The sequence below is a fragment of the Guyanagaster necrorhizus genome, assembly GCF_019112545.1.
Source record: "Guyanagaster necrorhizus MCA 3950 unplaced genomic scaffold BT62scaffold_1, whole genome shotgun sequence".
In the NCBI taxonomy this organism is placed as follows: Eukaryota; Fungi; Basidiomycota; class Agaricomycetes; order Agaricales; family Physalacriaceae; genus Guyanagaster; species Guyanagaster necrorhizus.
Window position 1 is genome coordinate 1,685,477 of NW_025064880.1, and position 26,762 is coordinate 1,712,238.

The window sequence follows — 26,762 nt, forward strand, 5'->3', positions numbered from 1 at the left end:
CCCAGCTTCGAGCTAAAGTTTATACACACCATTCTACCTCGAGTCTATATCTGACCTTGAGTCACATCGTCCGGATATACACATAGTGAACTCAGGTGATTCCTTGAAGTGCGAAGGAACACCTGTTTATCACGTGTATCAGTTCACGTGACGCTTGGGCTTAACAGATAATTGCCTTTAAGAACCAGTTCATAATAACTAGTATTGCATTATATCCATTGCATTCTGGAAGTCCAGTGATCATATCTACCATGATGTGAGTCTATGAGGCTGCAGAAACCTCATTCAGATGTAGAAGTACTACTCATTATTATGTGGATGATTTGCTGTACTGATAGATTTTACATTCTTTGACATATTGCTTGATGTCTTGTCTCATCTTTGGCCATCAGTATTCCCTCAGGACAAGTTCTTTGGTCTTAGTGATTCCTGAGTGTCCAGCTATCATATGGTTATGATGAGTGGTAATAATCTCACCTCATAGTCCTTGATTCTGAGGTATATAGATCTGCCCATCATAGTAGATTATTCCTCTCTCCTTCTTCATTCCTCCTTCATAGTTAAGAGATGGAGCCACATGCTGATTCCACTTGCTGGTGTCTCATGTGGCACTCTTGATCTGTTTATGTATCTCCTTCTCTATCAGCATTATTATAGCTTGGAAGTGTTTAGATCTTAGTAAGACAACACTATCATTGTCATCTCCTCCTTGGTTGTGATTCACTCTTCAACTAAAGAGGTTGGCCTTCTTGTTGGCTGCTCCTGTCTTATAGTGCAGAGTGTACTAGTACTAGCTCAGTTCAGTGATCTACCATGCCTGTCATTGATTTAATTTCTGTGGTTGTCAGAAGTATCAGAGGTTTTGGTGGTCTGTCTATATTTCAAACACTTAGGCAGCATCAATTAAGTAGTATCACTATTCTTTCAGAGTGAGCATGATGGCAAGCAACTCTTTGTCATATATTTCATAGTTGCATTCTGTTATAAAGAGGGCTTTTAAAAGAAATGCTACTAGTCTCCACTTCTCCTCTTGTTCTTATGAGAGTACCACTCCTATGGCTCCCTTGCTTGAATCAGCCTCAACTCAAAACCTTCTATCCTATATAGAGATAGCTAGCATAACATCTTTAGCAAGATACTATTTCAGGTCATCAAAGGTGGTTTATTGTGATTGCCTTTATGTCCAAGGAGCATTATCAGTTAGTTGGATCATAGAGCAGACTATCTTGCTGTAGTCCTGAATGAACTGCCAGTAGAAGTTGGTGAATCTCAAGAATGATTGAAGTTCTTTCTTCTTTGTCAGTTTCAGCTACTCAGTAATCCCTGTGACCTTTACTGAATCCATACAGATGCTTCCTTTGCTGATGATGACTCCTAGATATTCTGTTTCCAACATCTCAAATTTATATTTCTCTGCTTTGAGAAATAGTTTGTGTTTTCTTATTAATTCCAGAACTTTTCATACCAGTCCTTAGTGTTCAGTTTGGTTTTTGAATATTATAAAAATATCATCCAAATATATCATAACCTTTCTAGTGGCAATTAGATCTTTGAATATGTTATTCATCATCCATTAAAAGATAGCAGATGAGTTGGTGAGTCTGAAAAACATAATGATGAGCTTAAAGAGCCCTTGATTTATTCAGAAGGCAGCCTTCTATTTGTCACCTTTCTTGATACACATGTTGTTATAATCTCATTGAACATCAAGTTTAGTATAATATTTGATGTCTCTAAGCTTATCTATTAGTTCTGAAATTAATGGAAGCAGATAGCAGTTTTTGATCATTATTTTATTTAGCTTTTGATAATCCTAGATGGGCTGAAGCTTTCCATTCTTCTTTTTTATGAAGAAAAATGGTGATGCCATTAGCAACTTTAATGGCTGAATTCTTCTGCTGAAAAGGTTCTCATCAAGGAACTTGTCCAGTTTCTCCTGTTCATGATTGCTGAGTGGATATATCTTGCAATTGAGATTAGCATTAGCATTAGAGATCAGTTTGATTGCATGGTCCCAAAGCTTTAGTTTGGGTAATTTATTGAAGCTCTCTTTTTCAAAGAGGTCTCAATAATCTCTAGCCCACTTAGGCATCAACTCCTCAAATGTCTTTTCCTCTTTGATAGTGTTAGCCTTCACTGCTAAATTGTTCACATGGTGTATAGCTCAGATGTGTAGGGCCTGTTGGAAGTCTATCACCAAGATCATCTCTCCATTCTCTATTTCCTCATCTCACTGATCCTCTGGGTTCTCATGAGGAAATTTGAATAGAATCTTTCAGCATTTGCACTAAGCAAAGGTGATTCATCTGGTCTTTCAGTTAACTAATGGGTTATGTCAGATCAACCAGTTATGGCTGAAGAAGATCTCTTTTGTTCTGAGGTCTGTGATGGTCAGATCAATTCATTCAGAATGATCTCCAATAGTGAGGCATAATTCAATGAACTCAGTAATCAAGCTGGCTTGATTTTTTGTTTCATCCACATCATATATGGAGATAGAGGTTGCTGTGGCTCAAGTTAGAAGGTGATACTTATTGATGAAAGCATAGTTTATCAAGCTACCAGTGCATCTGCTATCAATCAGAGCAGTGATAGCATAGATGGATCAATTGGTTAAAGTTTCAATTTGAGCCTTGGTGGTTAGATCCCATTCTAAGGTTTTAGTTTATCAGACATATTGACATGGCCCTCAGAGTTCATCAAGCCATTCTAAGGCTCAGCATCATTCTGCTTCCTTCATCCCTTTGATCATCTCATCTACAACTTCTTTAGCATAGGTCTTATGTACCCAATTTCTGAGTACCACTTTTGCTGCTTCCTCTGTTGGTGCTTCTTTAATGGCTTGCCAGATCTATTCAGTATTGAATAGTTTGAGCTATTTAGTGAGGGTCTCTCCTTCTGTTTAGCCTATAAGCAGTTGAGCTCTTGGTTTTGGTAATTCATTGGCAGAGTTGATAGTGAAAAATACAGGTATATTTGAATGCACACATAATTTAAATATATTTGTATCTACAAGGGAGTTATTAGTCTATCCCATAGCTACTATTGATACTCTGCTGTCTTCAGCTGATTCAGTGGAATCACTCACTGATCAGCCTTTTCTTTTATCTTCTCTATCTTTGTATCTGATTCTAGTTCTTTGGCTTCTTTCTGTAGCTTTGCTATCTATGCCTAGATATCTTCTTGTGTTTACTTCTTCTTGGGACAGTCCTTTGCCATGTGCTCTTTCTGTCCACAATTAAAACACTTTCCTTCTTTTTTGAGTTAGTCAATGTCCATCGATTTACTGGTCCTGGTGTAAGTCATGCCAATTCTGGTTTTTTGTGCAGTATAAGACAGTATCATGGCCTTGGGCTTGGAAGCAGTGGTCCTGCCACCAGTTTTCCCACTAGATGAGGGGTTGGATTACTTGTTGTCAGATTGTATTCCTATGTTGACTGCCTTCTGTCAGAATCACTCTTTGTTCATCTCTATAATCTGCCCCTTTCATGTGTTGTATCTCTTTGGAATGTTTGTTTCTATATCAGAGATCATCTTTATGTATGATGCAGAGATGCTGAGCTTAAGGTATTCGACCATCCACCCTTCATCATTGATGCTGTCTCATATTCTGGCTAAGGTTCCCAGATGTTCCAGCTCATTGAAGTATTCACTAGCTATCTTGTCATCAGCTATTTATAACTCCTTTATCTTGTTTTTGTGCACCTCTTATATGGCTGGATCAATGAACTTGTCACACATTATTTGTTTAAAGACTGGCCATGAGAAGAACTGATGATGTTGTCATGTGGAGGAGTAAAAAGAAGGGAAAATAAACATCCACCATTGCTTGGCCTTGCTTTCAAAATAGAAGGCTGTGAATGCCATCTTATTCATGTCTGTACTGAGGTGAATAATATATACCTTGAAATATTGTTCACAATCAATAAGAAAGCAGTCAATGTCATTAGATACACCTTTGAAGGGTTGCAAAGTTTAGAGAAGGTCTAGCTTGCATTGAAGTATGGCAGCATTCTGAGGCAACATGCTCATCAGATTGGGATATTCATTGAATAGTGGTCAATACCATTCAGTCAGAGGCCCAGAAAAAGAGTGGAGAGAGCCATCATCAGTGATGAGACTTCTCTGTAGAGCAGCTTCCTTGCATATGATTATCTTGTTCTTGATAGTGAATTCTAGTCAGACTGCTTCAGAGTTGTCTTTGATCAGGTCTTTTCCTATCCCACTTCCTTTGGCTTCATTTGGCAGTGGCTGTCCACTGAGTAATCAGCTGCCTTTGCTGATCCACAAATTTTAGAAGCTAGTGGCTTGGGTGGTTGATTGGGATTGAGATCAGGACTGCCAGGATGCCAAGACTTATACCAAAGAAGTTGAATATAAGAATCAGCTTATATTGGTTCAGATCAAGAGAGCTGTATAAACAGCCTGCTTTGGGACAGTGGATGGTGTCTATAGCATTGGTTTGATATTGAATCAGAGTTTGTACTTTGGCAATCTGCTGAGTTGATCCTCTGGATGTCATCTATTATAGGTATTGATTGCATACTGGATGGTGGAATATTACAGTATATCCCACTATTCATCACTGTCTGAATAAATATACTTCTGCCCCATTCCTGAGGCTAACCATTTGGCATCTTTTCACAAGAAAGCTGCCCTCTCACCATACAGTTGGTTATACTCCTTCTCTCTGTGTTGCTGTATTTCTTTAGCCAACAATTCTTCATCAGTTTCTTCCACTGAGTCTCTCAGATATTGATATTCTTCTAGGAGAGTGAAGGAGTCACTATTCTTATCATCCTCTTTCTTGCTGTCCTTATCCCTGCTGTCCTCAGCAAGGGAGCTGTCATGCAGGTCATAAATAGACAGTGCTAGAGGCCTGATCATCACTGATGAACTGGTCATTGTTTCCATGGCTGGATCCAGTGATATTAGCTGGAGGAGGAGGCTGGAGGGTAGCTCTATGGTCAGAGTCATATCAGTGGCTCCTATGTGCTCTTTCCTTCTCCAAGTCTTAGCTATAGACACAGAAGTTGGCATAGAATTGAGGGTTAAGGAAAAGTTGAGCAACTCTCTCCTTCAGGAAGCATCAGAGTCTCTGGTCAGAGGTGTGAGCATTGAAGGGAACTCAAAGCCCATAGGTGTCAAGTACAGAGTCAGCATATAAGGGAATAGTGTTAGTGCTAGCAATGCTGATAGTTTAGAGAGAGAGATTATTGCCTCTTCTTGCAGCCTCATTGGGAGTGACAGAGCTGGCAGATCCTGCTCAGGAGTCAGTCTCAGTTTTTATAGTACTAGGCTCTCTAAATGAGGAGTGCATATAGTCTGTTCATAGGTCAGAAGCATAGAAGCTGGAAGTGCCCCACTCAGTGGCTTCAAGCTCTCACTGTTGTCAATGATACTGCATATCATATAACTCATCATAATGGAGGGCTTCTCTCCATGCTTGTTCTTCTTTTGCCCAGTTGAGGTTCTGAAGGACTTCTTTGTTGGCTGCTCTGAGCTCTGCTTCAGTGAAATCTCTGGAATATTCATTAATAATATCTTAGACAGTTGGTTCCTAACTGATGTACCCCATTTCTGGCTTCATGTCTGACATATAGAGGGTCTTGGACTAGAGGTGTGGGCTGGACTCCAGGATGATATAGAGGGAGTCATGTTCAGAGTGCACAGGTAAAACAGATTGAAATCCTGGAGCCATCCTAATAGCATCAAAAGAGTCCAGGGCATAGTCTCCAATTCTATACTCCATGATGATGGAAGTGTCAGAGGGTGCATCATCAAAGAAGTTGTTGAGGAGGTCCTCATCCTTATAGTCAGAGACCAGTGATGAGATCCATGGATTTCTGAATCCTATAAGGTGAGAGTTGTCATTTCTACTGTTAGTTCAGAGGAGTCCAGAAGGGTATTAGTGTCTTTCTTCTTGTGGAGTGCTCCACAAATCCATTCCTCTAAGCTCAGCTTGAGGTACAGGTCCTGTCATAGACTGATGGGAGATGTGGAGAGTGACTGGAATATTGTGGAGAGAGAGATCAAATATGACATTTCAGAAGATTTGTCAGATGTTTTAAAATTCTTGGTAGTGTCTGACTGCCCAAGTGATGATAGATTGTCATCCTCAGCAAAGCTGGATGATCACCAGCAAGCCTAACAATATTCTGATGATAGAGATGAGAAGTTCAAAGAACTCATAATCGAGGTTGGGAGATTCTGAGTTGATGGATGATATTTGGCTTCCTCCACACTATTGTGCATGAGAAAAGAGAAGAGAAAGCTTTGAGCTAATTGTTAGATTCAAGTTGCACATGATCATAAACATATGATAAACTGATGTTACTTTGCATTTGAGTATTTTATCAGAGTTCACCAATGTGAATTTCAATTGTTTGTGCTATAAGGCCTCAGGATTGGCTTAAGAATAGAATAGTATGGAAATAAACTTTAGCTTGAAGCTGAGGATTACCAGTGAGAGCAAGCCTACTTATATACTGTATATATCAGGATAAATATAAGACTATCTATTGTATGTTTCCTGGTTTCTGTGTTTATTGTATTGAAGTGTCACTACTATATATAAAAGGTCAATTGTGCATTGTTGAGAGCTGGTCACTATATCAGAAGACAATGATGAATTGGCTTATTGGTGATGACTAAGCTCCTCCCACAGTCTTTAAGTGCTGGTCTAAGTGCCCTGACTAAGCATAAATAAAGATTAATATGGAAAGAAAAGGGAAAGAAAAGAAAAATCATAACACCTACTTTCTAGCCTCCTTATGATGATGCTTTCTAGCAGTATGGTCAGTGGCACATTTACAGTTCCATTTAAGTGAGAGCTTTTTGATTATACACTCTTTCTCTGCATGATTCTCATAAAGGCACTATCCACATTTTGCAGTAGCATTGGTAGCTGAATTCATGGCTGAATGAAAAGATATGGCTTTAAAAGCAATAGAGACTGTTGGATCACCAGCATGCAGCTCCTGATTGTTTTCTTCATTGTGAAATGCAGTGTGGAGTCCTTTGAGAGTGAGCTTATCAGAGAGAAGGAATAGTGATATGATGAAGTTTCTAAATTCAGACTGAAGGAGTGCATGAATCAGGGCCATAATGAGAAGCTCTTCTTCTAACTGCTAGAGACCAAAATAAGCAGGGCACAGAGCATGGATATGACTCATAATTTGAGTGCTCCAACTGGCAAGATCTGGAAGTGACTCTTCTATCTTCTTCTTGAGATTGAAAAAGCTATTGTAGGCTACAAATCAAGTCACTGGTTTTCTTTGCTGATGGTGTGCCTTTAATATGTCCCACATTCTCTCTGGATTGTCAAGACAGCTCTTGATATAAGCCTTCTGGGATTCATCAAGATAGAGGTAGATTGTGCCAGCAGCTGGTATTTAAGTCTCCTTCCAGTCCTTCCAGTCTTTCTTTTCCTGGTATGTTGGCTTTTCAGAGTCTGCAAACTCTGGTTCAGGGTTACAGCCAATGGTGATAAGATACTCATAGTGAGTTTTGAGTAGAGCTGATATATTTTCTTTTCACTCACTATAATTGAAGGTATTTAGATTGTCAAAGCCCTTTTTGATTATGTCAAAGGATGGCATGATATATGTGATGATATCATTTCAGTAGTGAAGTGACTGATAGAGAGATAGCAGGATACAAGCAAGATGCAAAGATGAAAAAAAAACTCAAAATAGACCTTAAAATATGAGGCCTATAACCTGTTGCAGGCAGGTTATTTTCATGCAGTGAATAATAGCCAGGCTGGGTACAATGGTCAATTGCTTAAAGGCAGTTGGTATATATGACTACTACTCACCTGAGTATGACAGTCAATTGCTTAAAGGCAGTTGACTATTGACTCAGGACAAAACTGTCTATGCTTATATAAGGTTGACATCAGGTACTTGTGTCATCCCGCAACAAGGACAGCATAGAATCAAGATACTTGTCAAAAATCCAGGCTTTTCAGCATAAATTTTTGCAGATTTGAATGTTATGCCACCAGTCTGCTTGTTGAACTGGTGTGAGAAGAAAGACATGCCACTGTATAGAAAAGAAAGCATACCCTTACAGGTGTAGAACAACTGGATACTCCCAATATCACATTCTTGACACTATACTGTATCACAAGGTAGAAATACGACATGATGTGGTTGCAACAAAAGATATTGATTGAGTGACTCTGAGTCATTTAGCACAGCCGCATCTCCGAACAAGAATCACGTGATAGGGATCTGGACTAATATTACCTAATACCCAGACTGAACGGAATTGTCCCACACCAATTGCATGCCAATGAAATGTAGTATTAGTAAGAAAGGTACTGGACAGAGCTTCCGCCTGCTTTCTGTGCCATTTTCTTTTCCTTTACTGTACGACCGCGAGCGGGAATACGGAACGGGCAGCCGTCGCGTGATGTCATATTTGTGACAGCTACTCGTGATGTGACACCAACGCGAACTTCCACTCCGACCACCACCTGCTCCCCCCGTCGGCACTCCTTCCAGTATGGCACCAAGAACAAAGAACCAGGGAATATTTCCACTGATGGACGTGGCAGAAATTATCGAGTCTCTCAGTGCATGGGGCTTCTCAATTGGTCAGGACCAAATAAACCACCCTTCAGCCGACCTGGTCGACACCATTGCCTGTGCATGTCTTGCAGAAGTAACCGGCATTTCTCGTGAAATATTGCAGCAGCCTGTACAGGAATCTATGGAAGCCTACGAGGACAAGGTACGTTCATGCTCTTCCTAGTTAATATCTACAGCACTTGAGATATGTCCTAGGAGAGAGACAAGGTGTGTCCTTCGTTCACTTTGCATATTACTTAAACCCATGTTACATCGCTACAAGGATAGGGTGCGGCTACTCTATATACTCCACCAGATGGTGCTGACATCAGATCAAAGGACCTCTATACTGCAACGTTAACGAATAATCTTTTATTATCACACATGTAGGTGCTCCTGACAATCGCGGAAGCTCATTTACTGAGGATATTCAGGGCTCGCTTTGCTGCCGCAGCCAAGCTGGATGACTTTACATCCTCTGATATCTACAAGCCCACACGCGAGCGTACCATTCGCTTTCTCTCAGCGTTTATCAACTTTGTCAAATTCACTGAGCAGGATTCCAACCCTTTCGCAAAGGCAATTCGGGAACGCTCGGATGGTATACTTATCGAGAGAGACCAAGTTGCAGAGCAACTTTCTCTCGTTAAAAGGAAAACAGCTACAATACGGTGGGACTTCGCCACAATCCTGCTGTTCATGCCGATAACTATCTTTGGCAGGGCTAAGATGGCAGAAGACGAACCCCGTTGCGAGAAACTAAGGACTGAAAACTTTGAACTAAAGGGACGCTTACGGGCATCAAAAGAGATCCAGACTACTGGCCTTCAAGAACTCGAGAAGTTAAAATCTGAAAAGTCAGCTCTTTTGAAACGGAGAGTAAGTCCGTTGATCTATTCCCAACAATCTAGTTTGTAATGACATCACACAGGAAGCTCTCAACGATGAATTAGAAAGCGTGTCAGAGTCGGTCGGTCGCACCCGGTCGCGGGTCGTGCAATCCCCGGAACGTATTAAACGTACAATCAGCACTATGAACACCAGCGCGAACGAAGACAAGAAAATAGTCGCCATGCAGGAGAATAAGGCGAAGGAACTGCAAGCAAAGTTTAATGCTTTGCACAATATCGAAAGAGTAAGTTATTGCCCCTGATACAGAAATTCGATACTCGACCGAAATCGCAGGATGTTAGAGGGTGTATTGAACAGTTACAAACCGTTGAAAAGGAAGAGCGTTTACTGCAAGAATCCCATAAAGAACTTGGTGGGCTCAAGGATGATCTTGAAGGCAAGAAAATCGAGCTGAGTGAGCTCAGGCTGAAAAGAGAGGTTCGGTCGTCTGCTCTGTGTCAGGATGTTCTCTAATATCGAACTGTAGCGGGTTGAAAAGCAACTTTCCAACGCTCATGAAAAACTCGACCGTGCTCAACGTCATGCTGAGGAGAAGAAGCTCGCCAGTCAACGAACCATCGACCGTCTTCAAAAAGAAATCAATGATATGGCTGTCGAACGACGAGATAACGATAAGCAGGTGGAACAGCTTCGATTAGAGGCTGAGGATGTCGAAAAAAAGGTCAGTCGGGTAATATATCTGAAGTCTTGTCACTGATCCTCGCCTTAAGATTGCCGAGCATCTAAGGGCCAGTGAACTAGAGATCAACGAACTTTTAGGAGAGTATTGGAAGTTGAGACATCAAACAGGTACGGAGCATCTTTGTCCAGCGGTTTGTTAGCGGTGACCTCTTGAAAATAGATGTCTATGGAGAAACGTTGGCGAACATCATCGGGGTTCGTTCCTAGTCTCGTTATGTATTTTTCTTTATGATGTACCTCGTAATTTATGCACTGTCACAGTTGTACGTTAGTTATGCCAGAACTGGATCCTTCGCTGCCTGGCGCCGAATGGCGTGCTGTTACCAGTCAAGGGTGACTCTCATTGTATCTTAGCTTCACGGGATCCAGTGGTTGGCAGTCTGGCTCTTGGGTGGTCTATGTATAATGCAGCATCCTCTAGTAGCCCAGCACAAGGTGAATCCTGGTTTTCCGAAAACAAGCACTTTTCGCCACTCACTGATCAGAGCAGCGCGGCAATACTGATACAGAGGAAGGGCAGTATGTCGCCAATGTCAAGACAAAAGAGTGACAGCGCGGAAATTCTTTCCACCGAGTCACCAATATAATTATGTAAAAAGATACAATGAGGGGAAAAAATAGAAATTGAATTTTTGATAAGAATAGGAAATTTTATCAGTGAGACCAGCTCAAAGAGACCTAGTCAACCCAATTTCACCATGTGATCGCGGTTCCGAGCAAGTAGGAAAAACTCCATTTTTCCCTATTTCTCCTTCTCCTTAACCTTGACCATGTGTAATGACAAGGCGTCTCCAACAACAGTGACAATAATTCGACTTCCCATTGAACTTCAGCAGCGCATTCTTTCTAAACTTTCTTCAAAGTCCCGACTGCCCTTCGTAAGCGCCTGCAAAGTGCTATCCAACAGCTTCGGTTTCAGCGCGGTTCGCGACGCTCTCAGTGAGACGAAGGGTCGCAACTATACTGACAGAAAAGATATCACATTCCCTCAATTGCTCTGCCCTGCTCCCTCCCGTACGCTTGTTGGAAATAACGTAAAGCACGTCACCTGTAAAGAAGAGAACGATGATATTGATGGTAGCGACTTCCGTGGCGATGACACCAATTTCATCGTAGCCCCATTGGGATCACAGCAGAGGAAGGAACGTGCCAGCAAGAGTTGGGTCATTGAGCCTGGGGACCTTGAGCATGGCTTGACCCAGCCTTTTTACATCTGTTCAGCCACGTTCACGGAGCCAGGAGATGATATTCTTCTATACGTGACATTCCCAAAGTACAATGAGGGCAGCTATGAGGACAATGACATCCCACGTCTCTGCCGATGGCGTTAAACCGGGTTCTGAGTATTTGGAAAAGTGCATGGCTACACTGGAGGAACGCATCCCGAACGAGGACGGAGTCGACATTAGCTGGCCACGCAGCTACAACAAGATGCTTGAGACAGGAGCTGTGCTCGGAAGAGTTGACCAGATTGTGCTACGCGAATTCTGTCTTAATAACTGCACTGACTGCGGCGGAGGCCAAACCATATGTCTCGATGCAGAGGAATAGTAGAAGATGGTCTGATGCGTTTTCTTCATGCACGTACATCTCTCCCTAAACTTTGACTTCATTAGACTGACGAGTATGAATAATCAGGTTTAATACCCCTGTAAGTCAGCGGCATTGGAGACGTTAACTAGTGTTGAATTTACTTTTGCAAAGGGTCCGCAATGTGTAGATTATGACGCTGAAATGACAAGGGCCAACTTTACCCACTACAAAAATGGTCAGAGGGTGATGGACGAAGAACTGAACATTGCACTAGTCAGACACACCTGTTGGTCACGTGAGCGATGGGAAGCCAAACACAAGATAAAGAAAAAGTCGGATAAGAAGAGGATACAGACAGCTAAGCCTACGTAGATGCTTAACATCTTCACGGACGACATGGTGTATCAGATAACTGTACAAAAGTCTAACGTTGCTTAGCATTAAACTTGTAGCCACATCTTCCAGTATTTCTCTTCTTCATGTGTACCTTCAAAACGCCAGTTAACTGTCTTGATTTCGACAAAGCCTTCTTCCTTGTCAGGGACTTCGTATTTGTCATGAAAGCTGGTGAGAGCCAAGTACGGAAGAACTTCTCGGGGTTCCTGTGGAAGTATCATTACAAAAAAAAACCTAAAATGATCGAGAAGTCGCACATCTCGAGCTTTCACTGACGGAGGGAGATTATAAGCACGATATAGATTATTGTGCCAGGCTAACTGTACGGATCCGGTAAACAAGAAGCACCTGTAGCTACCTTAATCTGAAATCACATTCCAGAGAGAAAAGAATCCCACCTGACTGGTATTCTAGCTGCTTTTGCGATGTCTATGTAATATTTTCTTGTCTTGACATCACGGTTAGTGTTGTCTATGGAAGACACGTGAACGACTTTCGAGCGACGTGAGTGTGGAAGGCATACCAACTACACAGCTCTTCCCTTCGTCAAGGGCTGCTTTCACTGCGGCGATACATTTTGGACGAGATCCAAGAGTATCCTGGTTTGTGTGGATGTAACCAGCGGGTTCAAAGTAGCGACGAAAGAAGGAGGTTTTGCCTAGACATGGATAGCCCACGAACAGCACGAGTTCTTGAAGTGGAGGGTCAGGCAATATTGGAGAGGACGTCGGCAAAACACTTGGTACTGCAAGAGGGGGTATTTAGTTGCAGTTCAGCAAGGAGAGATGCTACCCAACAGGTTGGTAGAGATGACACGTCAAATCCATCTAGGGTAAAATTAGTATGTACTGGCTGTCCTAAGAAGTACTCCTGTGTTGTGATCAGCTGTAGGAAGAAAACACGCTTTTAAATTTACCTCCGGGGTGTAGAATGGAAGGTCAATGTTGAGAGACCATTTGCGATCAGTACAAGAAAAATCCTTCTGTGAGCCTTTCCATTTTCTTCCAGCCGCATCGCCTACAAAGAAAGAGCTCTCCTTGTCTGCTAGCGACGTGAGGACAAGGACATAGCAAAAGGGAAGAGGTGCTACCTATGAACACGCCTTCGGCCTCAAATATTCCAGTCAACTCATTCCACATCCCAGGCATAGGCTTGCGGTATTCATCCTTGGCAGTGGCAGCCAACATTCGAAATGGCACTTCGGAAAGCTATTACAGTACGGTCAGAAACTGACTTAACGGAAAGATAGAAACGTACGGCGGCAGCTATTGACGGTATTTTCTGCTTCCAGGTCGCAAGAGCAGCACCCTTGAGAGCCTGGTTGGAAATTATTATGATGGAAAAGCTTGTACTTCAGTCAGCACGGTCTAAATCTACAGCCATGACATGCGTACCCATCCTGGTGCAACCTTTTCAAAACTTTAGGGACCGTACCATCCCACCATTCGAAATGTGTCGGATTTCCCTTCTCCCTTTTGCTACCCTTGCCGAAGCTGGACTTGATGAGCGTGCCATCAAGGTCAAACGTCGCGACCTTGGCGAAGCTTTTCGGCGCCAGGTTGATTGCATGGAGACACGTTCCACGAGAACCTAGAGGCTTGAGCCAATGAAACATAGAATCCGGTTTCGAGATGGTCGACGCGTCGGAGGACCTGTCTTTGGTAAAGAAGGGATGGACTGAACGGCGGTCAGGGTCTGAGGTAGTGACAGCAAGATGAACGCGCCTTTGACAACCTTTTTAGCGTTCCCAGCGTCAGAATCAGGTGCAGAACGTTTCTTGGACGACAGCAGTGACGATGACGTGGACGGCGGCATGAGAGTGATAGTTTAGAATATGGGTGGCTGTGTATGCGCCTTGTCTCTCTATTACTGTCACGACTGCGACCCAGATTATTCCCTTCACTGCTTGTATCCCGAAGAATAATGTCACAGACGCCCAAGGTCATCTCCTCGACAGAACTGCCAGCCTCAGAGGCCAAGTAAATCTTCCAGGTTACAGACATTTCTTCCCTCAATTGACTTGACTACAGATGGATCACCTTAAAGAAGATAATCTACCAGGATGCTAATGGGAATGAGGTGAGCAGCCAGTTTCGTTACGATATCCTTGCCTGAGGATGCCTGCAGCGACTCTGGGAATGTGCCGAGCGCAAGACGCGCAAATCAACAGGCATCGATGGTGAATAGCCATTCTCAGTTGGCGTCGAGGCTATAAATGAACAGTTAGCATGCAGCCGTCGCCATCTTCGCCCTCATACGATCAAAGACAAATGCATTTCCGCTGTCGACTGTCGTCATCGAGCAGTATAGGCCACCGGTTGACGCGTATATTATCGGTGAGTGATCAGGATCCGAACTCTTCCATGACTGCTGACTTGCATTCAAGAGTTGCCTGCAGGTACCCAAAAGACCATTGAAGCTAATTCTGAAATTTCTGACATCGCTTAAAGGGCTTATAGATGAAGGAGAGACGCCAGAATCAGCTGCTATCCGAGAGCTGGAGGAGGAGACGGTGATTTCATCTTTTGTGCGAGCTATCAACTCACCGCTGAAACTATCTGCAGGGATTCCTAGCTGACAAAGTCGTAGAATCATCGTCTGTGGTTGTTAACGATCCTGGTATGTTGCCGTTCCGTCGCGTCAACTATCCACTGAGATGTTGCCAGGAATGACCAATGCTAACATGAAGTTGGTCGTTCTGAGTGTTACGTTAGAGGATGCCATGGAGCATCCTGAGGCCAAACTTGAAGCGGGCGAGTTTATTGTCAAGCGAGTCGTAGCGCTCCACGAGCTCAGTCAGGAGCTTCAAGGTCAGTACGGTCCCTTTTTGACGCAGGACTGACTATATAACATCCCTAGACTACAGTAAGAAGGTAGAGACCCTCTTCTGTGTTGCACCTCACGCTGACTTCGTTGCAGGGTTTCGTGGTCGATGCTCGCCTGTCACACTTTGCTGCAGGCTATAACATGGCGGAGTGCATCAAAGCAGGGAAGTTCAACTGACACCCAAGTAAATATTTATATATGCATTCTCATAAATCCGTATCCTACCGACGGGCCTTTTTCGACTTTTCAATATGGGCCCTCAATTTCTGCTGCTTCTCTCTCAACGAAGCCTTCTTCTTTCCTCTCACCGTCCCGCTACTTAATATCATCATGATTGGCTTATTCCTAGTCTTTTCACGATTCGTTGAGCTGCTCGGCATCTCCTTGTTCTTCTTCCCTTTGTGTGAGCCAAATTTGTCTCGCCCTTCACGTCCCTTTGCTATTGACGCCATTCGCTCTGCGTAATCAGCTTTTGCTTTCTTGCGTGGACCAAGGATGTCGTTCTCTGATATGAAAGCGTCCTCTTGCCCACCCTGCATTGCCTTTTTGTTCCCCTCAAGTGCGGCTAGTTTCCGTTTTGCTTTGGGACCACCGCCTGCTTCCACAGCTTGTGCAGCAGCTTGTATTCGAAGATCATTTAGCAGGGAGAAATCAGCAGGCGTCAGAATCTGTGTACTAAAATGAGATCCGACAGATTTTGGAAGATAATAATGTCACCTTAGTAGTCGCCAGAGTGGAAACCCGCTTTACCAGATCTTCAGCATCCCTGTCTTCAGGTTTGGCGTTCGTTCCATCCTTCTCCTCGCCCTCATCTTCGCTATCGCTAATGGCCAGCTGGTCATCGCCATCGTCTACGTCTATCCACCCTTCAGATTCCTCGTCGGAATCTGACTCGTCAGACTCGACATCCCAGTTCTCCCAACCAGCATCGCTCGCCTCATCTATATCCACGTCTTCTTCTCGAAGCTTGTGGAAATGGTCTTCCAATAACTGTTTCACCAAATGATCACTTATTAGTACCATTAGTCAGGAGTTCACGTACCAAAAGCCCCTCAATATCTACAGCAGCATCTGCGCTGTGCCCGAAGGGTAAAGGCTGGGTACCCAAAGCCATTCCTATGCTAGCTTCTTTGCCCTATCCACCAGTCAAGATCAACGGAGGCGACAGTAATGTAAGGATGTCCTACCCGCTCTCTACGGTTCAACATTCCCGGATTGACGTCACGATAGAGCTGCAGAAGGCCCCTCGCTGCAGCTATCACGGCTTTATCCTTACTCTTCCTGTACTCGACTAAATCTCCCAACAGGTCTTCCTCCATGGCCCATGGCTGCCGCCTACATACTTCGCGTATAGCATTCAACCCAGCAGCAATGACCTCGCTGGCCACACCTGGGTGAACGAACTCGTGAGCAAGTTTTTGAATAATGGGTGTCAGCGCGTCGGGGGGTGTCAGTTCGTGTACAGACTGCGCTAGGCTGACGAGTATAGCCGGGACGCGCAGTTGGTGGTGAGTAAGGTATTTGACAATATATGTGTAAAACCCGAGGACGCAAAGCTTGTGCGAGCCCATGACACGGGAAAGGAGCTGCATGATGAGGATCTTGTGGTCGAGCGAAAACCGTTTTTCGTAGTGGTTGAGGACATCATAGAGTTTCTCGGCAAATGTTTGAGGGTCATTGAGGAGTTGGAGAGCAGGGAAGTTGGGATTCGCATCGCCTTTTCCGTTTTGTTGCTTCTACGCGGAGAGTGAAAACGTGAATTGAGTAGACCGTAGATTACACACCTTTTTGGCACTGTTGAGCTTCTTCTGAAGTTTTTTGTCGCCGCTTCTTGTCTTCTTGTTTATTTCTCGGCGATGATGGAGAGAGCGGACATCTATGGTCTATTCTAGATGTAAGTTTGTCGGCAGCGACGTGGGACCAACTCACCTCTTCTTCCTCATCATCGCTATCGTCTTTTTCTTCATCGCTACCCAGAAAGAAATGGATAGATGCGCTTTGCACCTTGACGACGGGATGGAAGCAGCCAAGTGCAACGATGGAGACAGGTTTAACATCAGTCCAAATGCCTTTTCTCCAGAGTTCTTTGGTAAGAATGATAGCCCACATTGCATCGTGGCTGTTGGTTGGGGAAGCAGACTGCGAGGTGGAGGCTCTCAGTTTACCCTTGTCACCAAGAACTTGTCCGTCCATTCCTCTTTCAACCATACCAAAGAGCATGACTTGAACGGCACGATTGAGCTTGTGGTTTGTTGAATGGATATTTGCGGCACGTATGTCAGAGAGGATGGTTTTTCGGATCGAAGAGCGCAACGCAGAGGAAGTGGTGCGAGGAAGAAGAGGAAAGAGGGTCTTGAGGAGGCTAAAATGCGGTCATATGTGAAGAATTGGCCAGCACAAGGGGACGTACTCGATGGACGTTATGACATTTTTATTGCGGAGCATGACAAGATTTTGGACGAGAGCCTTCTTTGTATCCGGCGACAAGGTTGCATAGTTTTCTAGCAGCAATGTAGAAAGATGAGACGAAAATTCCGCTGTTTCCTTGGGGTAGCAGGGTGCGACCTGGGCGATGAATGTGACGAGCTCTCTGAATTGTTGGGCGTGTTCGCTTGGATTTGCTTGAAAAATCTGGCGAATACTGTTGTAATGGTTCCATTGCTGCAGAAATTCTTCCTTGTATGCAGTTGGGTCACGCTTGATGAGATTTTGCAGTTGAGGGAGATTCGAAGTCAAGAGGATGCCACGACCCATGGTAGTGAATGAAGAGGACCGTGGGAAAGAAGAGAGGCGGCAAAAAATTCAAGTCGCAAAAATGTTACAGAAAGCATACAATTAGCAATAAACTCATAACAATTAAACCGCTGCCTCTGTCATCGTCACTGGTGGTGGAGTCATCTCCGTCTTTCCCTGGGAAGGCGTTGGATTCGTTACCGTCACCGTTGTCGACGTCTGAGTCTGTCGTGATCCAGCCCTTCCTCGACCTCTACCTCGACCCCTTCCTCGGCCTCTTTCTCGACTCCCGTCTCCGTCTCCAGAAGGGCTGTTAGCCGACGGCGACACAGAGGTTTCATTTGCCTCGCCGTCAACTGGCGAGGTGACTGTCGGCTTCTTCCATTCGCCAGTCGTCTTGCCCGAGTCCCATTCGCGGCTCTGTATCTTGTCCATCTTTCTCTTTGCATTCTGTTCCCGTGTACGGTCAATGTTCTCCTGTACCTTGCGGACATGCGCCTGTTTGATGCGCTCCGATTCCTGCGTCTTTCTGAACGCATCTTCGTCGGCCTGGACGTCCTGTACTACGGTAAGCACGCAGAAATGCGACAGAATGATGTAACACACCAGTCTGCGCTGCTTTATCTTTTCATTCTGTTCCTTCATACGCGCCATTCTCTCCGTGAGTGCCTCTTCACTTAGCTTACCCTGCTATCGTGGTAAGACGTAAGAAAATAGGGACAAGTACCACGACGCACCCGTTGGTTGCCGCCTGTCTTAACGCGGTCAGGGTTCACATACGGCTTCTTCTTCTCTTTCACGTCGTCTGTCTTTCCGCTCACCTCCGCTCCGCCGTCTTGCTCAGCAACAGTCGGCTGGGCTTCACTACTAGGTGCCGCAGCTGCCGGGCCATCCTTCGTTACCTTGAGCTGCTCAAAGTCCAGCCCAAGGGTGTTCGACGAATTTTCCATTCCGTGTGCAACGTGCAAGGGAGCCTGGATCGATGATGGTAGACGGTAAGGGCCAGAATAGTATAAGAACCGGGTTCCCAGTCCGGCCGGCGTTCCGTATTCCTCTACCTTCCCACTACCATGTCCCTCTCTAACAAGCTCGCCATTACTGACCTCTCGCTCGCCGGGAAACGCGTTCTCATTCGTGTCGACTTCAACGTTCCCATCCAGGAGGGCAAGATAACAAATCCCGCCGTAGGTCGCCATCGATAACTATACAGCATCCTCTTGACCTCCTTGTAGCGAATCGTAGCAGCCCTGCCCACCATCAAGTATGCTCTCGAGAACGGTAGTTCTATTGCTTGGATACATATATTCATATCTAAATGATGTCGCAGGTGCAACGACCGTCGTTCTTATGTCTCATCTCGGCCGTCCTGATGGCAAGGTCGTCCAGAAATACTCACTGAAACCTGTTTCCGTCGAGCTTGAGACGCTCCTTGGCAAGCCAGTCATCTTCTTGAATGACTCCGTTGGTCCTGAGGTCGAGAGTGCCGTCGCTTCTGCCCCTTCCGGTTCCGTTATTCTCCTTGAGAACCTCCGATTCCATATCGAGGAGGAGGGTTCAGTGAAGAATAAAGACGGCACCAAGACCAAGGCTGATCCTGCCAAGGTTGCTGAATTCCGTGCAAGCCTCACCAAACTTGGTGACGTCTATGTTAACGACGCCTTCGGTACTGCTCACCGTGCGCACTCCAGTATGGTCGGTGTTCAGCTCCCTCAACGCGCGTCCGGCTTCCTCGTCAAGAAGGAGCTCGAGTACTTCGCCAAGGCCCTCGAACACCCCGAGAGGCCTTTCCTTGCTATCCTTGGAGGTGCCAAGGTTTCAGACAAGATTCAATTGATTGACAACATGCTGGACAAGGTTAGCTCGACTGTGTTATGTGACGAACGTTGCATCTTTATATTATTTCAGGTCAACTCTTTGATCATTTGTGGCGGTATGGCCTTTACTTTCAAGAAGACTCTTGAAAATATCTCGGTTTGTTGTATATTATGAAGGCGCGGTTCAATTGTCTCATTGCGGTCCTAGATTGGAAATTCCCTTTTCGACCCGGCTGGATCTGAGAAGGTTGGTGGTCTCGTCGAGAAGGCGAAGCAAAAGGGTGTTAAGATTGTATTTCCTATCGACTATATCACCGCCGACAAATTCGACAAAGATGCAAAGGTGTTCCTATTTTATTCATTTCCAAGGGGCGATCTAATCTATTCCCACAGACTGGCACCGCTACTGAGACGGAAGGCATACCTGATGGCTGGATGGCTCTTGATGTCGGCCCCAAGAGTCGCGAATTGTTCCGTGAGGCCGTGTTGGAGGCCAAGACCATTCTATGGAATGGGTGCGTATTCTTTGGGGTGATGATGCATCTAGACCACTAACTTTATTCGCTATCTTTAGACCCCCCGGCGTGTTCGAGTTCCCTGCTTTTGCGGCTGGATCTACAGCTCTCCTCGACGCCAACATTGAGGCCGCTAAGAATGGGGCTGTCGTCATTGTTGGTGGTGGAGACACGGCAACAGTTGTCGCCCAGCACCATGCCGAGGACAAACTGAGCCATGTCAGCACTGGTGGAGGTGCCAGTCTCGAATTGTTGGAGGGCAAGGTTTGTACACTCTCATATCGATTCCAATCGAGTGCTGATTCTCGCCATTTCACGTAGGCACTTCCTGGTGTCGTCGCGCTCAGCGAGAAGTAGCAGTAAAAGGATGAGAAGAAACTAAATGTATGAGAAGATAGACTTTATGTCAGTCCTTTCCATGTATAAGTATTTAGAAGAATAGCAGACTCGTCGCGCAACGTTCAAATTTGCAATTATTTGGGCACGAAAGGCATGTGATGAGAAAGAATTGCTCATTATGGTGGCCCTCGTCATGGAGCAACTTGCATCCCTCTGTCGTGCACCATGGCCCAAGCTCGACGTCGTTCAACCCGTGGAAAGAGAATTGAGGTGGTCGAAGAAACGACCGCATCGCCCTCGAATTCTCTGTATGAATCAGAAGTGAAGGAGGAGCATAAGGGAAAATCCTCGGCGGCAACCGAAGAGACTTGTCCTTCCTGTCAAAAGGATGTCTCCGGAGATATAAGCCTTGACAAGAACAACTGGATCCGGTGCGACGCATGCAAAGTTTGGTATCACTGGGGCTGCGCAGGGAATGGCGAGGATTCTGCTTCTATAGACAAATGGTGCGCCTTCGCAGTCCAGCTACGGACAACATTAATATTCGCCTAGGTATTGTACACCGTGTCTGCAAGCAGATCCCAAGCGCGCCATCACACAGAAAGCTCCAGCACGCAAGTCTGACCGGAAACGGGCTCCCAGAGATTATGCTGGGCTAAATTCCAGTGGAATGGAAATGGACCCAACGAGGTGGGTGAGGATGATAGAGGGCAAGCATATCAAGCCAGACCAATTCAAGAGGATGAAAGGCGGAGATGTTGGCCTGGAATGGCTACAGGACGACGAGACTGCGATGTTAGAGCCCATTATCATCGAGAAAACCGATGGACTGGGTATGAAAATGCCGCCTAGCGATTTTACCGTTGAGGACGTCGTAGAAGATGTCGGAAATGATGTTCCTGTGGAGGGTATGTCTCTCCCCTGTCGCCGCCTGGGTTTTCGTCTAACCTGTGTTTTGCAGTCATTGGTGAATACAGTACACTTTCTTTTCATTGTGTTATGATTTTGACGTGGGAATTGCAGATGTCGCATCGCAGTCTACCTCTCCCGGATGGAATCTTGGCAAGTGGGCGGATTATTGGGCACTAGAATCGGGTAAGAGGGATAAAGTCAGAAATGTTATTTCTCTGGAGGTTTCTGGGACACCGCTGGCCGACAGAATACTTCCTCCGCGACTAGTGAGAGAAATAGATTGGGTGGACAACTTTTGGCCAAGTACCAGAAAAGGAAAGGGCCACACCTATCCTAAGGTCCAGCTATATTGTTTAATGGGTGTTGCTCAAGCGTGGACGGTAAATATACTTCGACGTCAAAGTGATACCCTTGTTGATGGTTCAATACAGGACTGGCACATTGATTTTGCCGGATCTTCCGTATATTATCATATACTGAAGGGGTCCAAGGCATGCTGCGCCGTGTTCGTTTTGAAACAAGCTGATACCTGGCCTTAGGTCTTCTACTTTATACGACCAACACCTACCAACCTCGCTGCATATGAGAAGTGGTCTGGGACCGAGATTCAGAACCAGATGTGGCTTGGTGATATGGTGGATGAAGTTGTCAGAGTTTCCTTAACAGCTGGAAACACTATGATAATCCCTACTGGGTGGATACATGCAGTTGTAAGTGTGTTTTATTGTACTGAAACATTGAGCTCATACGTCTTTAGCACACACCAGAAGATACCTTGGTGTTTGGCGGAAACTTTCTACATTCGTACAATGTTGCTACCCGTGAGCCCATCTTGACTGATTTGAACAGACCACTCATCCTAAGCAGAGCTCAAAGTAAGAGACATTGAGATTGCGACATCAGTGCCCCGAAAGTTCCGATTTCCGATGTTTTTAAAGTAAGTGAGCATTTGTTTGTACTATCCATCTTGGAAGGTTAACATTGGTGCCAGACTGTGCTGGTATGTTGGAGACAAATATTTACGAGATCTCAGAGTGTCTCCAAGCAGCTCACTTCCGCCTCGTGTCGCAACATCGATGGCCTTTCTAGCTGATTTTCTTGTTTCTCAAGTACGCATATTAGAGGGGGGCGATGAGGCGGCCAAGAAGGAGGTCAGGGAGCAAATACCACATGATCGTGTCAAAGACCCTGCAGTGGTTGCACGAGAGCTGCGATGGAGAGTGCGTATAGCAACCGGTCTCACAAGCGACGATGAAGACAATCGAAAGGCGCCGAATACCCGCCCTAAGAATGGGGTAGGTGCAAAACGAAAACGGACAATGTCGGAGGACCCCACAAATGAGCATCCTGGTCCTGTACGCTTCAAAAATTTCAAACCCAGGAAATGGGACAGCATCGACGAAAAGATGGAAGATGGGGAGAATAGAGAGGTCAAGTGCCGACGACCGTTGGACGATGAGCCCGTTGAAAAATGGACAGAAGCAGATGGAGAAGACATGGCTGCTGCGATGCGACGGCGACAGGTACTGATAAAAGTTCGGCGGACGCGGGATGGATTAGAGCGAGAGGTGATTGAACGAACAATTGAAGAGTGGAAATTTCAGTAGGAGAATATTTACAGCACAGAGCAGAATATTTATCTCTTTGATTTCGTATCTCTTTGATTTCGTATCTTTTTTTATCATCAGGTGCACGTGCACCCTCCTAACTGATATCATCATGTCCTCGTCGTCGTCACGCTCAAATTCTGTCCACCACCAAGACGCGAGCGCCATGCTGCCCATCGCTGAATCCGACGTCGACGGTGCCAGACGTAAGATGAAATTCCCATCCCATGTCGTGCGACACTGATAGCGGCGTTTCTCTCAGCCCTCATGTACCACAGCAACCATTCGATGCCCACTGTACCGCCAGATGGTCCCCCACAATACGACACAGTACTGGAACTGCCGACATTCAACCCGTCGGTCGCGCTCGAGGGCTTCACGACGATGAGCATGAGCGACCAGCGCGCTCCTAGCCATTCCGTGCCTCCCAACGACCCCATTGCCCGCTCAAAATCGTCCATGTCGATGCGTTCGTACCAGTCGGCACCGCAGCCACGGACATACCAGCCGCCCAGACATGTCAATAGCCTACCACCAGCCCCAAATTACCATCTTCCTCCCCGACAGTACTATCCTATCGACCAGGCCGACAATGCATCTATCTATACGACAACGACAGACAGCCCAGTCTCGATTAACAATGGTGGATTTGACCGTTTTGATAACCAAGCTACCGGTGGGTATGGTTACGACGAACAGGGCAGCTATGATTCCATGCACATGCAACGATACCCCCAACAAACATATAATCCTTTGTATGCCGCAGCATCCAATGTCCTGGGCATGGGTCCACCTCCTGGCCCTCACAATCCTTCTCCTTCCGCTCCTATCCCAGCCCCAGCGCAAAACTACTCGTCGAGCCTCAGTACTTACAGTAACGATTCTGTGCCCACTAATACCTCTGCTCCACATTTACCACCACCTAATGGTTACGACATCAGGCCTCCCATGAATGGCTACGATCCTAGGCCTCCGAACGGATTGCCGCTCAATGTCTTGCCTCCGAACGCAGTCCCTCTCAACGGTCTACCACCCAATGGGTTACCCCCTAGCGGATACGACGTCAGCCCTCATCCCGTTCCCTCATTATCGTTATCGCTAGACGATAACGCCTCGGATTTTGAGCCTCGGCCATCGCTGCAGCGCGCCGGGACGTCTGCTTCAGTATCTCTCGCTTCAAAAAAGTCCAAAGCGATCGATCTCAGTGCTCCTCCTTACACAAAGGAATATATTGAACAATATCGGCAACGCATAAAGGGAGATCCTGATCCCGAGGCTCACTTTTTGTATGCCAAATACCTCATCGATGCCGCTCGAAAAATCCGTGCTAGCGGCAAAGATCAGCGAGCTGCCAAAAAGTACAGCGAGCTGCTCATAACTGAAGCCCTCAAAGTTATGCGACGCCTGGCTACACAGGGTGAGCCGTATAGCGAAGCTCAGTTCTATATGGCCAACTGTCATGGTACGGGTGCACTTGGTCTACCGGTAGACCATGAGCGAGCGTACCATCTCTACCTTCAAGCTGCCAAACAGAATCATGCATCTGCCTGCTATCGGGTCGCTGTTTGTAATGAGATTGGTGCAGGTACTCGGAAGGAACCTGAGCGCGCTGCCAACTTTTATCGCAAAGCTGCATCGATGGGCGATACGGCAGCGATGTACAAGTTGGGAATGATACTTCTTCATGGTTCTCTCGGCCAGCAGCGTAACGCCCGAGAAGCGGTTGGATGGTTACGACGGGCAGCCGAACAGGCGGATGAAGAGAATCCCCACGCCCTGCATGAATTGGGGCTCTTATATGAAATGAAAGGCGGTCAGGTCGTCCCTCACGATCCAATTTACGCGAAGGGTTTGTTTACTCAAGCGGCGCATCTCGGTTACACGCAGTCACAGTATAAGCTGGGCCAGTGCTACGAGTATGGCTCGTTGACATGCCCTGTTGATCCTCGGCGGTCGATAGCATGGTATACCAAAGCTGCGGAGAAGGGAGATGCAGAGGCTGAGTTAGCCTTGAGTGGCTGGTACCTGACGGGAAGCGAGGGGGTTCTGAAGCAGAGCGATTCAGAAGCGTATCTCTGGGCCCGACGGGCAGCGAACAAGGGCCTGAGCAAAGCCGAATATGCTGTTGGATACTATGCCGAAGTGGGTATTGGCATCAAACAGGATATAGAATTTGCAAAGCGATGGTATATGCGAGCTGCAGGTCTGTAATTTTTTACATCGCTAGTCGATTCTTTTCTGATTTTTTTGAGTAGCTCAAGGCAATAAACGAGCAATGAATCGATTAACTGAGATGAAACGAATGGGAAGTAAACGACTAAATGTTGCACGACCTACGCGACAGCAAGCAAAGGATGAATGTGTTATTTGTTAGCTATAATATTTATTGCTTTCATTTTTGCAATGGAGATAAGAAATCTGCCGTATCTACCATGTCATTGATCAGCAAGGCTCCCATCTTCAAGCCTTTTACGCTGGCCTTGATCCAGCTGGGAGGTATCAGCGCCAACAAGGCCGACAATCTGAAGCATGCGCGAGAAAAGATACTCAAGGCGGCGACGAATCCTGCCAAGCCCCAGGTCGTCGTTCTGCCGGTGCGATTCTTGCCTTGCGTCTTGTATCGACACTCATCGGACGGATAGGAATGCTTCAATTCGCCTTATGGACACGTCCATTTCCCAAACTACGCTGAGGACATCGAGTACGTTCCCGGAAAGCCGTATGATGTTGCCCAGAGCAAGAGCGAGTCTGTGAAGATGCTTTCGTCGGCTGCGAAGGAGGCTGGAGTGTGGCTCATTGGAGGTGGGCTGCTCAGGACTCTGGGCATGAATTATTGACTGACACTAGGGCAGGCTCGATACCAGAACGCGAGGCCGTCAGTGATAAGCTCTACAATACATGTACAGTGTACAACCCTCAAGGTCAGCCTTTCCTCTCTTTGCTCAGGGTCTCGGCGCTGACGGTCTGAAGGCGACCTGATTGCCATGCATCGAAAGGTCCATCTGTTCGACATTGACATTCCTGGAAAGATTACGTTCAAGGTATGTTTCCTGGCCAGAGATATAGCAGCCGCTGAAATATGTTCCTCCAGGAAAGCGAGACCTTGACGGGGGGCACGTCTCTGAATTTCTTCGACACAGGTGGGTCGTTGGTAGCAGAAGCTGACCCTATTGACATGACCTAGATTTCGCACGTATTGGCCTGGGTATCTGCTATGATGTACGATTTCCAGAGATGGCGATGATAGCTGCACGAGATGGTACATCTCCTGGCTGGTCCATACTGTGCCGCTAATTCGTGATGTCTAGGTTGCCATATGCTCATTTATCCCGGGGCATTCAATCTGACGACTGGACCTCTTCATTGGGAGCTACTTCAAAGAGGACGGTAAGCGTAGTTGGTATTCCGTCTGCCAGGCGACTCATCGCTCGACGCAGTGCTCTAGATAATCAAATATACATGTCTATGTGCAGCCCCGCGCGAGACATGAGGTCTAATTATCATGCGGTATGTTCCAAGTATCCTGGAATTATCTACATTGGCTGAGCTTTGACAGTGGGGACATTCGATGGTGGTTGACCCAATGTAATAAGTCCCTGTGTTCATTGTATGAGTAAGGCTTACTTTTTTGCAGGGGAAAAGTACTCTCTGAAGCTGGACACGACGAAGAGATTACCTATACAGATATCGGTAATGGTTTCCTTTTTTTTTCAAGTTGTTTTCTGAATTCTTCCCCTCAGTTCCCAAGGTCTTTGAAGAGACCCGCGCGGCGATACCTGTAACAAAGCAGCGCCGCTTTGATGTATATCCAGATGTCAGTGCATGATAAATAATAAATTAGGATTTACTCGAAATGGCACAAGAAGAGAGCTGTGTAGATTTTCCGGATTTGTAATGTTGTAGAAACGCGTAGATGGT

At 45.8% G+C, this 26,762-nt stretch overlaps 9 protein-coding genes across 9 annotated transcripts; 6 read left to right on the forward strand and 3 right to left on the reverse strand.

Annotated features, from left to right (window-relative positions):
* Positions 1-8,669: 8,669 nt before the first annotated feature.
* On the forward strand, positions 8,670-9,877 carry BT62DRAFT_37670 (uncharacterized protein). Its single transcript, XM_043180700.1, has 4 exons — positions 8,670-8,806; positions 8,916-8,962; positions 9,011-9,455; positions 9,508-9,877. Coding segments are annotated over exons 2-4 (669 nt in total). The 5' UTR covers positions 8,670-8,806; positions 8,916-8,960; the 3' UTR covers positions 9,730-9,877.
* A 2,038-nt stretch (positions 9,878-11,915) lies between these two features.
* On the reverse strand, positions 11,916-14,005 carry BT62DRAFT_940156 (PNK3P-domain-containing protein). Its single transcript, XM_043187741.1, has 11 exons — positions 13,823-14,005; positions 13,493-13,775; positions 13,356-13,443; positions 13,189-13,306; positions 13,015-13,139; positions 12,896-12,968; positions 12,622-12,843; positions 12,497-12,569; positions 12,356-12,446; positions 11,987-12,304; positions 11,916-11,926 (listed from the first exon to the last, which is right to left on the reverse strand). Exons 1-10 carry the CDS (start codon positions 13,911-13,913, stop codon positions 12,143-12,145), a joined length of 1,326 nt encoding a protein of 441 aa, XP_043046453.1. The 5' UTR covers positions 13,914-14,005; the 3' UTR covers positions 11,916-11,926; positions 11,987-12,142.
* Positions 13,956-15,102, forward strand: BT62DRAFT_959091 (uncharacterized protein; the record flags this gene model as incomplete). Its single annotated transcript, XM_043188491.1, has 10 exons — positions 13,956-14,077; positions 14,129-14,177; positions 14,226-14,277; positions 14,333-14,434; positions 14,485-14,496; positions 14,549-14,610; positions 14,663-14,717; positions 14,765-14,908; positions 14,958-14,971; positions 15,018-15,102. The coding sequence occupies exons 1-10, from the start codon at positions 14,022-14,024 to the stop codon at positions 15,099-15,101; spliced, it is 630 nt and encodes a 209-aa protein (XP_043046454.1). The 5' UTR covers positions 13,956-14,021.
* On the reverse strand, positions 15,086-17,693 carry BT62DRAFT_1070657 (protein required for actin cytoskeleton organization and cell cycle progression). Its single transcript, XM_043178684.1, has 7 exons — positions 17,335-17,693; positions 16,854-17,286; positions 16,709-16,807; positions 16,112-16,660; positions 15,967-16,059; positions 15,642-15,914; positions 15,086-15,592 (listed from the first exon to the last, which is right to left on the reverse strand). The coding sequence occupies exons 1-7, from the start codon at positions 17,676-17,678 to the stop codon at positions 15,146-15,148; spliced, it is 2,238 nt and encodes a 745-aa protein (XP_043046455.1). The 5' UTR covers positions 17,679-17,693; the 3' UTR covers positions 15,086-15,145.
* BT62DRAFT_959095 (uncharacterized protein) lies at positions 17,689-18,665 on the reverse strand. The gene is made up of 3 exons (XM_043188492.1): positions 18,395-18,665; positions 18,264-18,344; positions 17,689-18,215 (listed from the first exon to the last, which is right to left on the reverse strand). Exons 1-3 carry the CDS (start codon positions 18,605-18,607, stop codon positions 17,781-17,783), a joined length of 729 nt encoding a protein of 242 aa, XP_043046456.1. The 5' UTR covers positions 18,608-18,665; the 3' UTR covers positions 17,689-17,780.
* Positions 18,666-18,715: 50 nt separating this feature from the next.
* Positions 18,716-20,444, forward strand: BT62DRAFT_925498 (phosphoglycerate kinase). Its single transcript, XM_043184825.1, has 8 exons — positions 18,716-18,841; positions 18,890-18,935; positions 18,985-19,511; positions 19,563-19,628; positions 19,680-19,814; positions 19,865-19,986; positions 20,046-20,250; positions 20,308-20,444. The coding sequence occupies exons 1-8, from the start codon at positions 18,728-18,730 to the stop codon at positions 20,341-20,343; spliced, it is 1,251 nt and encodes a 416-aa protein (XP_043046457.1). The 5' UTR covers positions 18,716-18,727; the 3' UTR covers positions 20,344-20,444.
* An 83-nt stretch (positions 20,445-20,527) lies between these two features.
* Positions 20,528-22,892, forward strand: BT62DRAFT_925499 (Clavaminate synthase-like protein). The gene is made up of 9 exons (XM_043184826.1): positions 20,528-20,831; positions 20,878-21,233; positions 21,287-21,292; positions 21,349-21,617; positions 21,669-21,728; positions 21,777-21,947; positions 21,995-22,058; positions 22,105-22,174; positions 22,229-22,892. Exons 1-9 carry the CDS (start codon positions 20,551-20,553, stop codon positions 22,842-22,844), a joined length of 1,893 nt encoding a protein of 630 aa, XP_043046458.1. The 5' UTR covers positions 20,528-20,550; the 3' UTR covers positions 22,845-22,892.
* Positions 22,893-22,939: 47 nt separating this feature from the next.
* On the forward strand, positions 22,940-25,267 carry BT62DRAFT_983828 (HCP-like protein). The gene is made up of 3 exons (XM_043189814.1): positions 22,940-23,050; positions 23,107-25,047; positions 25,100-25,267. Exons 1-3 carry the CDS (start codon positions 22,957-22,959, stop codon positions 25,216-25,218), a joined length of 2,154 nt encoding a protein of 717 aa, XP_043046459.1. The 5' UTR covers positions 22,940-22,956; the 3' UTR covers positions 25,219-25,267.
* BT62DRAFT_1016805 (carbon-nitrogen hydrolase) lies at positions 25,250-26,670 on the forward strand (the record flags this gene model as incomplete). The annotated part of the gene is made up of 11 exons (XM_043178235.1): positions 25,250-25,438; positions 25,487-25,646; positions 25,697-25,765; positions 25,815-25,885; positions 25,936-25,984; positions 26,029-26,103; positions 26,153-26,231; positions 26,282-26,351; positions 26,401-26,429; positions 26,479-26,534; positions 26,585-26,670. Exons 1-11 carry the CDS (start codon positions 25,277-25,279, stop codon positions 26,668-26,670), a joined length of 906 nt encoding a protein of 301 aa, XP_043046460.1. The 5' UTR covers positions 25,250-25,276.
* Positions 26,671-26,762: the final 92 nt, after the last annotated feature.